Raw genomic sequence first — 12,992 nt, forward strand, 5'->3', positions numbered from 1 at the left:
GTAAGTAATCAAACAGTGAAAGCTAAAAGGTAAAGGTGATATGACCTGCACAGTACTTCTAATTCTGAAATTAGATAGGAAATGTCGAATCAGTTTCTCAACTTATGTTGCAAAAACAAATGGCTCTGAGCACTATGGGACTTAACTTCTGAGGTCATCAGTCCCCGAGACTTAGAACTACTAACTAACCTAAGGACATCACACACACCCATGCCCGAGGCAGGATTCGAACCTGCGACCATAGCTGTCGCGGGGTTCCAGACTGTAGCGCCTAGAACCGCTCGGCCACCCAGGCCGGCAACTTATGTTGCAGATATGCCGCAATAGTTGATGGATTTTACTTATTACAGCGTGTCATAACTGTTTACGGAAGAAAAGTCAGAGTAGCTACTTTACGATGAGCAATTTCAATACAAATATTGCATGACCTCTGATTTCTAATACAAATTACAAATTGACACAGACAATACTTTTTAAATTTTTCGTTTCTTAGACTATGGAGACACAGGTCGCTATATATTTTGCAGGATATGGTAACCTAAGGCCGCTTTATGTATGTCAGAATATTAATAGACAGTTTACGGAATGCTTGGTTTAAAACCAATAAACGCATAAACATTCTATTAAAATAAACAGCTTCTACAAATGAAATCAGAAGAAAGTCTAGACATCACAATGGAGGAAGAGTGTGACTCAGAAATTACGCGCCAAAATGTGAATGAATTTCAATAACAAAGTTAATGACCATAAATTATAATAGACCTGCCCGGAATTTGTGAATACTTCAAAAGGAAATCTGTTCACCCCAATAGGAGCTATTATCTCTATCGGCTTTATAACAACGAGAAATTTTCAAATACTTATGTGTCGCATCTTAGGTTAGGGAAATGCAGAAATACACATTACATTGTGCTGTCATGGGTCACAGAATTCCTCACAGTGAGTGGCGTGCTGAAGTTGTGATAACTAAACAGCGGTCCTCCGTATAGAAATGTTCAAACGTGCGTGAAATCTTATGGGACCTAACTGCTAAGGTCATCAGTCCCTAAGCTTACACACTACTTAACCTAAATTAGCCTAAGGACAAACACACACACCCATGCCCGAGGGGGGACTCGAACCTCCGCCGGCTCCGTATAGACATCGACATATGAGCGAGCGAGTGTGTGAGTTCATGTGATGTAGCGGATCCACCAAACCTCACATCACATACTGAATAAGTAACCTAGTAGAATTGCTGCCGGAGCTAACATATGTCTACACTAACATAATGGTGTGTGGAGAAACGTACATCATGTGTCAGAACCATTTCCACCTCACACTTAATCCGTTCGAAATTCACGCACCACCAGTTCGTATATTCACATTTTGTGTGCACTCGGTAGCGACGGACATCCTGGAGAAGACACTGCTTTCCTTCCGTTGTTGTGATTATTTCCATTACTAAGAGTGTATAAATCTCAAGTAGCTTAGGCCTAGTGAACGGCACTGCGCACCATAGCTAAAGGATCACTTTTTCGAAACGCTGTAATTGTCTCCCATTGCGACATACAAGTTTGAAATTCGTCTCGAATTTACCTACAACCTTTCCCTGTAATGGTGCAGAAGCGTGGCGCCCTTGGCGACAGTTCAATTAGAAATGTGTTGACACATGCTGAAAAAAGGCCAGAACTCGGAAGTTCATGTGAGGTGTAAGGTGCGCTAATGATTTCACATTAGCACCACATTTCATATCGCCAATGTGGACGTGGCACATGATGGGAAGCTCATTAGACCCTCCCTTACCCACATTTCACCCTTCTTTTGACGCCTCCGCGATGGAGGTCGGAACCGCGACGCCCAGCGTTTAAATTACGCGGTTTTCTAATGGATTGCCTAGGAAAAAATTTCACACACACCTCATCTCAGAATCGACACGAAAAGGCCTTAGGAGGTGTTATATAGCCCTTGAATGGAACCAGCCATTCCTTTGTGGTATTGATTCCTTCACATTTCGCAGTCGAAAACGACAGCAGTTTAACGAGCAACAGGACGCTGTTTTTGACAACCTCGGACACTGCTGGCACCCTGTGGACGATTCAGTCACTCTCTAAGGAAATCGTGGGCCAGCAGTCCCACTGAACGTGGTCGCACCCTCTTTGGATTGCAGTGTGACCGCAGTTTTTGCTCTGGAGTACAGCGTGGAACCACTAGGGACCGTTGAATAGCATTCGATGAAATCTGAACGCAATTCGAAGCAGCAAAAGGTGCTTATGCTTTTTCAGTCCTCGCATTTCGAGTCCTGCTGTGGTGTGATCACGATCGTATGCGACACGGACACATGCGTGGATAAAACGGTAAACGGTCCCTTTAAGACCCCCTAGTTCGCCAACACACTTGGTGCCACTCGACCATTTTTGTTGAGCATTTTCAAAATGTACCTGTACGGAGACAAACTAAACTAGTCCTTGTCGCTTGCAGGCGAGATACGCTGCCGCTCTTGCGCCGGCTAGTAGGCATGTGGAATCGAAGGGGTGTCGAGGTGTTGCCTGTCTTCAGGTGCCCAGGACTCCGCCACAGTTTCTCTGTACAGGTACATTTTTAAAGGTTCTACGAAAATGGACAAGTGGCACCGAATGTGATGGCGAACTGAGGGATGTTAGAGAGGCTGTTTGCTATTTTATTCACGCGTGTGTTGATGTTGCACCCTTCCCTGATCACGTCAGAGGTAAGTGTAAAACAGGAGGGCTGAGAAAGCATAAGCAACGTTTGCTACTTCGGATAGCGTTCAGATTTCATATATTGGTTTTGAACGCTCCCTAGTGGTTACAAAGTGCACACAAGTGTTTGTGTGTTTGTGTGTTTGTGTATGTGTATGTGTATGTGTGTGTGTGTGTTTGTGTGTGTGTGTGTGTTTGTGTGTGTTTGTGTTTGTGTGTGTGTTTGTGCTTGTGTGTGTGTTTGTGTTTGTGTTTGTGTGTGTGTGTGTGTGTGTGTTTGTGTGTGTGTGTGTGTGTGTTTGTGTGTGTGTGTGTGTGTGTTTGTGTGTGTGTGTGTGTGTGTTTGTGTGTGTGTGTGTGTGTAGCGAAGCAAGGTAGACTATCACAATGACATCTGATCTGGACGGCCACTAAGAGGGAAGTCCAGAAAAGAAGATCGGCGGATCATAGAAACAACGGGATGAGCAAATCGCTCTCTAACACACTAAAAGCGGCGACCTAAGAGCTTAGGTAGAAGTGAAGACAAAACACAAAATCGTAAAACACGTGCCACATCAGCTCATTATCACCTAAAATTTGAGGGCAGGTCTGTCGCTAAACCAGCTTGAACCCTTTCGTCGTTATGTAAAATATAGTCGGTTAAAATGTGGCGAACCGTAAACAGCACACCACATGCACCACAAACAGGCGATTCTTCACGTCTGAGAAGGAAGCCATGGCTCAGGGGGCTGTATCCTATCCGAAGTCGCGTGAAACAGACTTGACCAGTTCGAATTGGACGGAAGGAGGAGCACCACTCCTCACAGTCGCTTTTATTGATCGTAAGTTATTTTCCGTCACGCCCAGCCGCTCTTCCTTCCATAGACGCATGACGTGCTCTCAAGAAGAAAAATTACTGTCGCACTGCACTACAAAGAGATGCAGCCCCCACAAAATCCTTAGAGAGGGGTTGAAACGGCGAGGAGTGTCGGCAGCGTCCAAGGTTCCCAAGACCGCCGTCCTGCTGCTCGTCGCACTGAGAACTATCGAAGTGTGTGAGAATGATCGCTCCAAGAAGAAGAGTTATTTCATTGACGCAGTTTATGCATCTCCCTGAGGCCTTTCCGAAGTGATTCTGAGCAGGGATGTGTGTGAAATGGTTTCCTTCGGCCACCAATAAGAAAACTGCGTGATTTCAACGCTGAGCGTAGAGGGGCTGAGGGTGTGACGACATTCCAATTGTGTGACAAATCCGTGGTGACGTTGGAGAGAGTTGTGCTGAAGTTTAGTGCCAGTGTAACGTCGTTAGCCCACCTTACACACACGTCAACTTCTGAGCTCTGGCTTTTTTTCGCACGTGTCAGCATCTTGCTGCTTGAAACGCCGCAGGACTCGAGGGTGACGTCACAGGCAGCCACGCTTTTGCACCATTGCAGGTAAAGCTATTAGGCATCTTTGAGTCAAATTTCAAACTTCTAAGTCGCATTGGGAGACGATTATTGTGTTTCAAAAAAGTAGTCCTTGAATTGTTGTGTAGTGTATACGGAACTGAAGGCTGTTGGCGAGGGCACTGCCTGGCAGATGTTGACAACACATCCGCTGCTGGTGGATGACTGGCGAAATCAGCGGCCCCTAGGGGGACTCGGATTAGAAAATCCACGGTGCAGAACTGGTTGGTTGGCCGGAAGTCCCAAGGTATCAGCGATACTTACACTAGAAGAGAAAGATCATGGTCACAAATCCAACGTAGCCCTTTCTTAATGGGCTCAGAACACGGTGTACTTGCTTCTGATGAAACAGAAAAAACATTAAAGTATGAGGACATCGTTATAGTTATGCATGTTTCTTTGAAATGGCATTAATACGAGCTGCAGCTCTTAACGCGGAATCCCAATTACACAATTCCGCTGAACATACTTTTCTTTTGGATGTTGATTGTCCAGGGTAACAGGTCTTCTAATCAATTTTATGTCTTAGGTGATATTAACTTTATAAGCAAGAACTTTGAGTAATGTTCATTTATTATTGGTGTGTGCAAAAACAGTAATGCTACTGAAAAGTAATGAAACATCTCTCTGCGTCAGTGTTGCATACAGCACCATCTTGCAAAACATGTGCATCTGTACCTGTCAGAGCGTCAAATAGTTACTTACGTCAGTGTCGTAGCAGGACTGCCCACAATTGCCGTCTTGGGCTGACGCTGCTTCGGTTATTCTGATGTCGCCTCAGGTCCTTCTCATGGCGTCAGTAGGCCCTACGTCACAATTGTAGCATATCTTACACATTAAGTTTTATTATTTTGAATTATGCTGATGACCAATCAAACGGATAATTCCACGCATCCAAAAGACTTAGGAGTTGCTCACAAACTGCCAGATCTGTCTACATGCAAATAATATTAATAAATAAGGGATCGATCAAAAAGTTTCCGTTAGAATGCTGTGCAGTCCAGAATAGATATGCCAAACAGGCAAAATCGCCATGTGCATTAAGGAAATAGTCCCACCGGCGACCAGGTTGAAGATATCCGTTTGGTATAACACCGTGTCATGCTGCGTGAAGTCGTCCCCAACTGCCTGCTGTACATCCTCGTCCGACAGGAATCTTCGATTCCTCAACGCCTTTTGTAAGAGACTGAAGCGGTGATAGTCGCATGGAGAGAGATCAGCACTATAGTGCGGGTGTATGACTCTCTCTCCATTGAGGTGACGTAGCTTCTACATTACGACTTTTGCGATATGGAGACGCTCGTTACCATGAAACAACATCACCCTTTCCGCAGTTTTCTCGGATATTTCGGCTTAATTGTGCGCCATAACTTCTCCAGAGTTGCGCGTTACCGTTTCTCAGTGATGGTCACACCAGGTTCCTTGAAATCAGTAAGCACTGGGTCCCGGTAATCAAAGAACAGTTTGAGGATTGCCTTTCCAGTAGATGACTGGCTCTTGAACCATATCGCAGCTGTGAATTTCGACAGACATTTAACCCCCACACATTGTTCATTTTGCGTTCGATGTCTACCTGTTTTTGTCCTACGGCAGTCAAGAAAAGGATAAAAGTACGTTGATACTGTTTGGACGCATCTGGTAATAACGTCGCCGCATTTCACGTTTCCGCGTTTACCGCACGCACGATAGAAAGACGCGAACGCCACACTAATACTAATGCCTAGATGTCGGTGGTTGTATAACCGCATCGGAGACGCGCTACATTGCTTATATTCTTCAGCAACGCACTCTAACTTTTTTGATCGTCCGCTTACACATCGATATAACCGGTTGAAAACGATATGGAAGAGCTGAAAACACGCAAAAACAAAAATTACTAGAAGAATATTAAAATTAAAATAAAAGGAAATATTGTTGTGATTCATTTCGAATGATTCCCTTTGATCAGAGGATTACGAAACTGAAACTGGATTTCATCTAGACAAACTATTACAACAGTTGTCCCTTAATCTTTATCGGTATTTTAAGCAATTACTAGAAAATAAAATATCTTTTAAGGAAACTAGTTTTCGGAATCGATGTGTTTTGATCTTGGGCTTAGACTGAAAAATCTCACTCGATTTAGACGGCTAGTCTAAACGTGTGCCAGAATTAAAATGAGCATTGCTCGAACATCGGGTTTTGCTGAATTAGTTCATTGAAGTAGGCCACCACAAAACCTATTATGTCACTGCGAGTAAGAGGTGGTTCTGACCTCCAATATATGTTAATGAAACAGAGGCTAATTTCTAAAAGAGAAAATAAAAGCGAAAACTTAAACCACACGAAGAAAGCTAATGATGGAAACAGAAGCAAAAATATCGATTTGGAAAGGGACAGATAATTTGAAACAATTTTATGTAATGGCTGTGAATGTAAATTATGTTACATCAGAAGCAAGACTTATTACTTAAAATTTTATGTTCTTTTCGAAGACGTTATCATCTGAAGCATTAGATTCCATGTAGGCTTGGTCAAGACCTAGCAACCGATCAATTTACGATAAGAGCGGCGAGTTCAGTAAAACTGTATTATCAACTGCATTGGCTACAGAGGAGTGCTAAAATATAATGGACGACAAAGTACGAAATAACAAGTTACCAGAAACACCTGATGACGAGAGAAGACTATGGAAAGCACCTCAGTGGGATATAGGGCACGGAATCCATGTACAGCTAATTTGTCGCTGGAATGTGGAAAATTACGGGAACAGATCATCCTCAAAGAATACTAAAATAGAACCAAATGCGAAAGTCAGAGTGACGCAGCGACTTTCAGCTTAAGTGGAAAGCAGATAAGAGATTTATCAGCGCATGAAGACTGATAGATTGATAAAAGCAGATGGGTGTATTTAGTTTAAGAAGAAAACAGCTCCTGGCTGTCAGCTGCAGAGACTTCGTTTTAGCTTGACATGGAAGCGCAAATATTGGCGGCCACATTCCCAGCTGTGTGGTTGCTTCAATTATGCTGGACCTGTTGGCAGTTGAGTTCAAACGAATATTATTGGTACTAGTCAGATAACAAGCTTCGCCCATATTGTTTCGTTCTGTACAATTATAAAATTACTCTGGAAGGTGCAGTGTTAAAGTATCTGCGTATCATATGTCGGTTCCCTAGTACACAAACTTTCCCGCAAACAAGTCAGTGAATTTAAATGTGATGATCTGGCAGCAAAAACGCAGTACCCCTCAAGCGTAGCCATCTTTCAGAGAGGGTATTAACCCTTTGGCAACAATAAGGAAGTTCTGTGACGCATCTTCATACGTCAGTCACATGGCACGTTGTACTACCAGTGGCAGTTTCCAAGGCTCGAAAGACAGTGTATTCTTCAAGATTTTTAAACATATTTGACCGTTAAGTTGTCCTGCAAGACCAATGGTCTAAGTCGACAGCCACAGACACTTCGTGCCCAGTGATGTTGAACATTGTTAATGCGACATTTGCGCTACTGCACCTAGATTTGCTGTATATCTGTTAAGGTATCAGTGAAGTTTGCAATTGAAGGAGAATTTGATTAAGAGGAGGTTTTTGATTACCTGCTGACTGGCGAAGTGGCCGTTGGAGGCTTACCGATACTGTTAAGCGGAACAGGAGACATGAAAAAGAGGTTGGTTTTGGGGCGAAACGTCTGTGTGTCGAGTGGTATTATCTAAGAGATTCATTAAATAGTCTCGTTCACCCGTTGCTGTGATAATGATCTTCGCTGTCTATTGAAAGTGAGTGAATGACGACCAAACCACCAATCTATGGGAATATAACGCTGCCACCTTAAAAGCTTCTGCGTCGCTCATTGGCGCAGAGCTGTAGTCTGTCACAAGGTCAGCGACGTGCTATACTAATTATTATGATGAATTCCAGTTCTCAGAAAGATAAAAGTTTGTAATTTAACGTCTGGGCGAAAACGAAGTCATCAAAGACGTTGCACGGTGTCTTGTTGAACGAGGATGACGCTGGAAATCAGCCATGCCAAGTTATCCTTCCGACGTAGGAAATACTAAACCAGGATAGTTGGACGGAGTTTTGAAGCCTTCTGCTTCCAAATATGAGGTTTTAACGGTTAAGTAACGACCTTTGTCAGGAAATAATTCTCTGACATCTTCTTCAACAATTACGCTTGAGCAGGGATGTCGTCAGATATATAGACAGTACCTTGGAGATCGAACTAACCGCTCTTTACTGCTGTAGTTTTAGAAGTAACAACGCGCCCTCTTGAACGTAATGGCCAGTGGAATTTACAGAGACTTTCCTGTGTGCTTTCAATAACGTCGCTTTGAAGAGTAAGTAATTGGACTGTTATCAGGCACAAATTTTGTGAACTTCGTTGTTACGAGATGTTTCAGCAGTATTTCGCGGAGAAGATGGCTGACACGCTTTTGAATGCCTCAGGGGCGTATTTTCCAAGAAGTACACTGTTTTTTGTGAACTGGCACTCTGAAAACACTGCATTATTTCGGGTATAGCCTTGCAAATACTACAGTGGCTGCTTGTAAACTTGACGTCGGTGCTTCCGCTGGGTGTTTCAGGAGATAAGACAAACGTTTAAGACTCGTGGACGTCCACCGTCCTCGCGCCCTTGGGAGAGCGGCTGATGATATAAATAAAGAAAACCAACCACCACAGCCGTATCATCAAATTTACTTCAAACGACTAGTTTCAGCACAACGCTTACGCCATCTTCAGATCTACTACAAACCAAAGGAGTACTTTCATTCCTTGATCCAAGTACCTTTAGAACACGTGTAACACTAGTTGTGAATATGGACATGTCGTCACAGTAGTGGCAACAAGTTATAGACACTTCATATATGAAATCCACGACAAGTATTACATAGGTTCTACGGTATATGGGCCAAGGAATGAAAGTGTTTTGGTTTATAGGACACTATCTCTTATTTCCGAGGAGCAACTGTTGAAATCTACCGAGAATGGTACAAATGCAGATGACAGAAAATTATCAGATGTTCCTTGTTATTCTTTTGATGCTGATTACTATGCTGAAAACGAATGCCAATGCGTTTTACAGCTCGTTTACGTTCACGGTGCTAATTGGAATTGGTGTCCACTGCGCACACAAGTATTTAAAACGTGAATGAACAATTGCTCCTTTCTTTGCACTTTTTGTCTGTTAGACTTCACTCTCTAACGAACCTAGCAAACAATCTTGTGAGCAGAGTTGCCCACGCCCCATGCTGACGTCCGAGATAGGTTTCGTTGAGGCTTTGCACTTGCTGTGCGTGTCGCAAAAATACGTTCCAGATCTAATAACACTCTGACAGCCAATTGTACAGGTATTGCATGTAACATGCTGCGTGTGCTAAACATAGCTTTGACTCCTCGAAATGGCCATTGGTACATTACCTCTCCATTTATTTCAACTTCCTCATACAATGTCTAGTATACATCCCTGATGTTACTTTCCCGCTAATATACACCAGACTTCAATGTGTGAAGGAGAGCTACAGGTGTAGAGCTACGTATCTGTTGGCTGCACCCACGTAAAGATAAACAGCGGGTACAGCTCCGGAGGCTCTAAGAGTTGGGAGGCTGGCGGTCGGTGACGGCCGCTAGGAGCGCGGCAGTCGGCTGGGCAGTAGCCATCAGCCGCTGGGCGGCAGCAGCGTCGCGGAAACCAGTGGCTGCTGCGGCACACTCAGTAGTCGGCGCTCACAGATCCAATGTACGTCTGCACGGAGCCTGTGGAGGGAATGAAGCTGGAGGACGTGTTCTTACAGTTCGCCGGTGAGTAGTTCCGGCGCAGCCCGCAGTACCTCTCCCGTCCAGACCCACTTCTCTTCGGAGCGGGTGTTCCTACCTGCTGTCCCTTGGCATATCGGCTCAAAGACTGCGTCCGAGAAGCTGCTTTTTTCTTCTGTGGCTCTCCAGTAATTATGGATATTGGTCGAGCTGCCTAGGAACTGTAAACTGCGCACTAAATATTCAAAATTAATTAAGCAATGTTTAATACTAATTTTTTTCGTGTGAATCCTTCTGGGTGTGGGCACTCATTCACAACAGTGCCTCGTGCGAAAGGATCAGTGCCTATTTTGCGCTTTACCATACGTGTCTGTCACCGCCTAACAAAGAGGTTTCCCAGAGGTCCTGCACACTTAATCCATTGCACGTAATTAGTTCCGTCACATTGAATATTGAGTCTTGCTTCCTTTAGTGACTGGTAAACGCTTCTTTATATGTTCGTCGATGTCAGCGTCTACCAAACTACGTTTTACTATGCTTAAAAACTGTCAAGGACATGGTTTTGTGAAGAGTATGATTCAGAAACTGAGGAGACAGCTTTTGGTACCTATTAAGAAAAAGATACCCAAATATTCCGAGCTACTTAAGCAACCGCAATGCAGATGCTACGCTTTTATAGTACGTCCAGACAAGTTCGTCTGTTAGCGAAATAATACTGTAGTTAGAATTGTTTTGTTAACAGTAATCCTTTTCGTAAAAGGGCTAAACATTGAAATTTCCGGCCATCACGACGTGTCACTGTTAAGAATAAAAGATATTGAGACAAATACGAACTCTGTACATTCTTTTTCTAATACAATTAGTTGAGCTTTTGGCCTACCATATTTTAAACGTTTCTTTTTTATTCATACGCTACAGTTTATATCGTCTAATAATTCCTTACCTCGAAACACTCGGAGATGACGTACAGGAGAACATAAAAATAAAGCAGCATATAAGCTCTTACAGAAGTGTTTCGGCACTGCTCGTATAGCAGTGCCGAAGTGCTGCTGCTCAGGGGGGAAAAAAAGTATCTTCAAAGAGGCCAAACTAGAATTTTTCTTCGAGCATAGCGAAAGCAAGCTACCAAAATTCCGCTAAATCAGTTGCTTTTGCATTTAACGAATAGAAGGGGAAAAATACATGTGTACGAAACCTGGACATTAAATTAATATTTTCAGTGCCCAACATGTCATAACGGACAGAAATACACGTAGTACGCATGAGCACCGTTTTGAAGTAATTTCAGGTAACTAATTTCTTGGAGGAAAAATGGCTTGCCTCGTCTGAGGAGAAAAAAAGTCTCTCAGCAGATTTCCTTAATTCTCTGAAGAGTAAATGCAATCGAACTCCCATTAATCTGCCTTTCTTGTTACTATAAAGAACGGTTTCTTCGGTCGCGCTTGCCTCTGTAAAAAAAAAAAAGCTCTTGGCTAGTGTTTATAAACAGGCTTCCGATAACGTGTTTGAAAATCAGACGCAACAAGACAGTTACGAAACATCTTGGTTGGAGTTGTTTTTGCCGCCAGTGAGACAGTACTTTCTTTCGCACACTAACGAGTTACAGCGAAAGAAAACGATTTCTAGTCAAGTTATCGTCGCCCTTGTTGGAGTGTGTTGCAATCAAACTTGAACTTCTGTGTGCCGATCATGCTTGTATCCGCCTGAATGAGTCATAGGAAAAAATTTTGATCCGGTACACAAGCAAAAGCACCAGAAGATACATTTCAAACAGGAATATCAAAGAAATGAGGAAAACGCCAATCTTCACGATAGTGTTTTGTCAGAGGGGTCTGAACAAATGTGGCCTCAACTGTTTCGAACGTGCCTTATTTCCATAGAGAAGACACCTAAAAATGTTAAGGTTTGTAGGTCAAAATTTTTATTTCATTTGAGAATTCATACTTCCAAAGCATTTTTCATTCATTAAATTGGCAGAGTCTTGGAATGGATCATTACTGCACTGGACAGGAATTTTTAGGCGTTATTTTGTAATAAAGACTGAGATGTTTCGATGTACAAACGTCCAGCATTGAAACAAATTCATATCAAACCAGTGTAAACTCTGAGAAAATCGTTGTTAGTGACCTACTAACAAGCACCTCCCACCCAATTCGATTGGAGAAACACAGGTACACTTCAAATGTCGATCAAGTGATTGACTTTACAGTGTCTATACATAAACAAATACACTACCTCATACATTGTTCCTGTCTGGACTTACTTGTTTAAAAAAAGTTCCCATTCCCCTGTCCTGAGGAGGAAGTTCCGAAGATTTCCTTTTGTTGTAAGAGAGGTGCCTGCCGCCCCCCCCCTCCCCCATTATTTCCAATTGGGACTCCCTCTGCCGCAATACTGGATCGCCTATTCTTTCGCTGAAACGTTCCTGCTCTACCACGGGTCATTACTCGATCTGCAAGCCCTATCTGGAGATAACCTTCCCAGTTATCCACTTCGTCTCGATACATATCAATGTTCGACCGTAGTCTATAATTTTTTCCTCTTTCTTCACTCCTTAGCTCGCATGCTCACACATGACATTCAGCTTCCATTGCACATATGTGGTTTTAAGGCCTCAGGTGTTCTACATAGTGTCTCCCACTTACAACGCACACAACGTTCATGCAACCATGTCAAACTGTCAGAAAAGTCCCTCTCTCGGGCGCTGTTCACTCATTCGCACTCTGTCGTTTTGTGCTAGGTTCGTATTGTTAACACAGTCTCGTGACCCGTAATGATTCCTTCCAGAAAAGAACGTCCCGCGTTTTTCATTACAGTCATTTGCAGCAATGGTCCAGACGTCGTAGTTTTTGTTCGATGACCAGTCTGTGTGGGGACAAAAACTTTGCTCTTCCCTCTTCTTCAAAACATTCTGGAGAATGACTTGAACAGACGATCTGGAAAATTAGAGCTAATACAGAGGTTTACTAACAGTCAGTCTTTCCAAGCGCTATTCGCGAGTGAAAGAGAGGGAAGGGGTTAGTTATTGCTACCAGCAGTACTATCCGCCACACATCGTTTGGTGGCTTGCGCCGCATAATGTACGAGGGCCGTTCAGAAAGTAACCTCCGGTTGATTTAAAAAAATACACCAA

At 43.3% G+C, this 12,992-nt stretch overlaps 1 protein-coding gene and 1 non-coding gene across 4 annotated transcripts in view; one reads left to right on the forward strand and one right to left on the reverse strand.

The window, feature by feature from the left end:
* LOC124797825 (hepatocyte nuclear factor 4-gamma) overlaps positions 1-12,992 on the forward strand; it is a 652,273-nt gene that overhangs the window by 433,287 nt on the left and 205,994 nt on the right. The window contains exon 1 of one of the 3 annotated variants that reach the window (XM_047260861.1): positions 9,789-9,904. The exons of 1 other annotated variant lie outside the window; for it this stretch is intronic. In XM_047260861.1, the coding sequence (XP_047116817.1) occupies positions 9,841-9,904 (64 nt within the window). In that variant the 5' untranslated portion in view covers positions 9,789-9,840. Of the gene's footprint in view, positions 1-9,788; positions 9,905-12,992 lie in introns of those variants that run through there. One more of the 3 variants, XM_047260863.1, reaches the window with a different exon arrangement.
* On the reverse strand, positions 212-295 carry Trnas-gga. The gene is given in 2 exon segments: positions 212-246; positions 256-295. It is a non-coding gene; the product is annotated as a tRNA-Ser (tRNA).

Source organism: Schistocerca piceifrons, chromosome 5, assembly GCF_021461385.2.
Source record: "Schistocerca piceifrons isolate TAMUIC-IGC-003096 chromosome 5, iqSchPice1.1, whole genome shotgun sequence".
Taxonomy (NCBI): Eukaryota; Metazoa; Arthropoda; class Insecta; order Orthoptera; family Acrididae; genus Schistocerca; species Schistocerca piceifrons.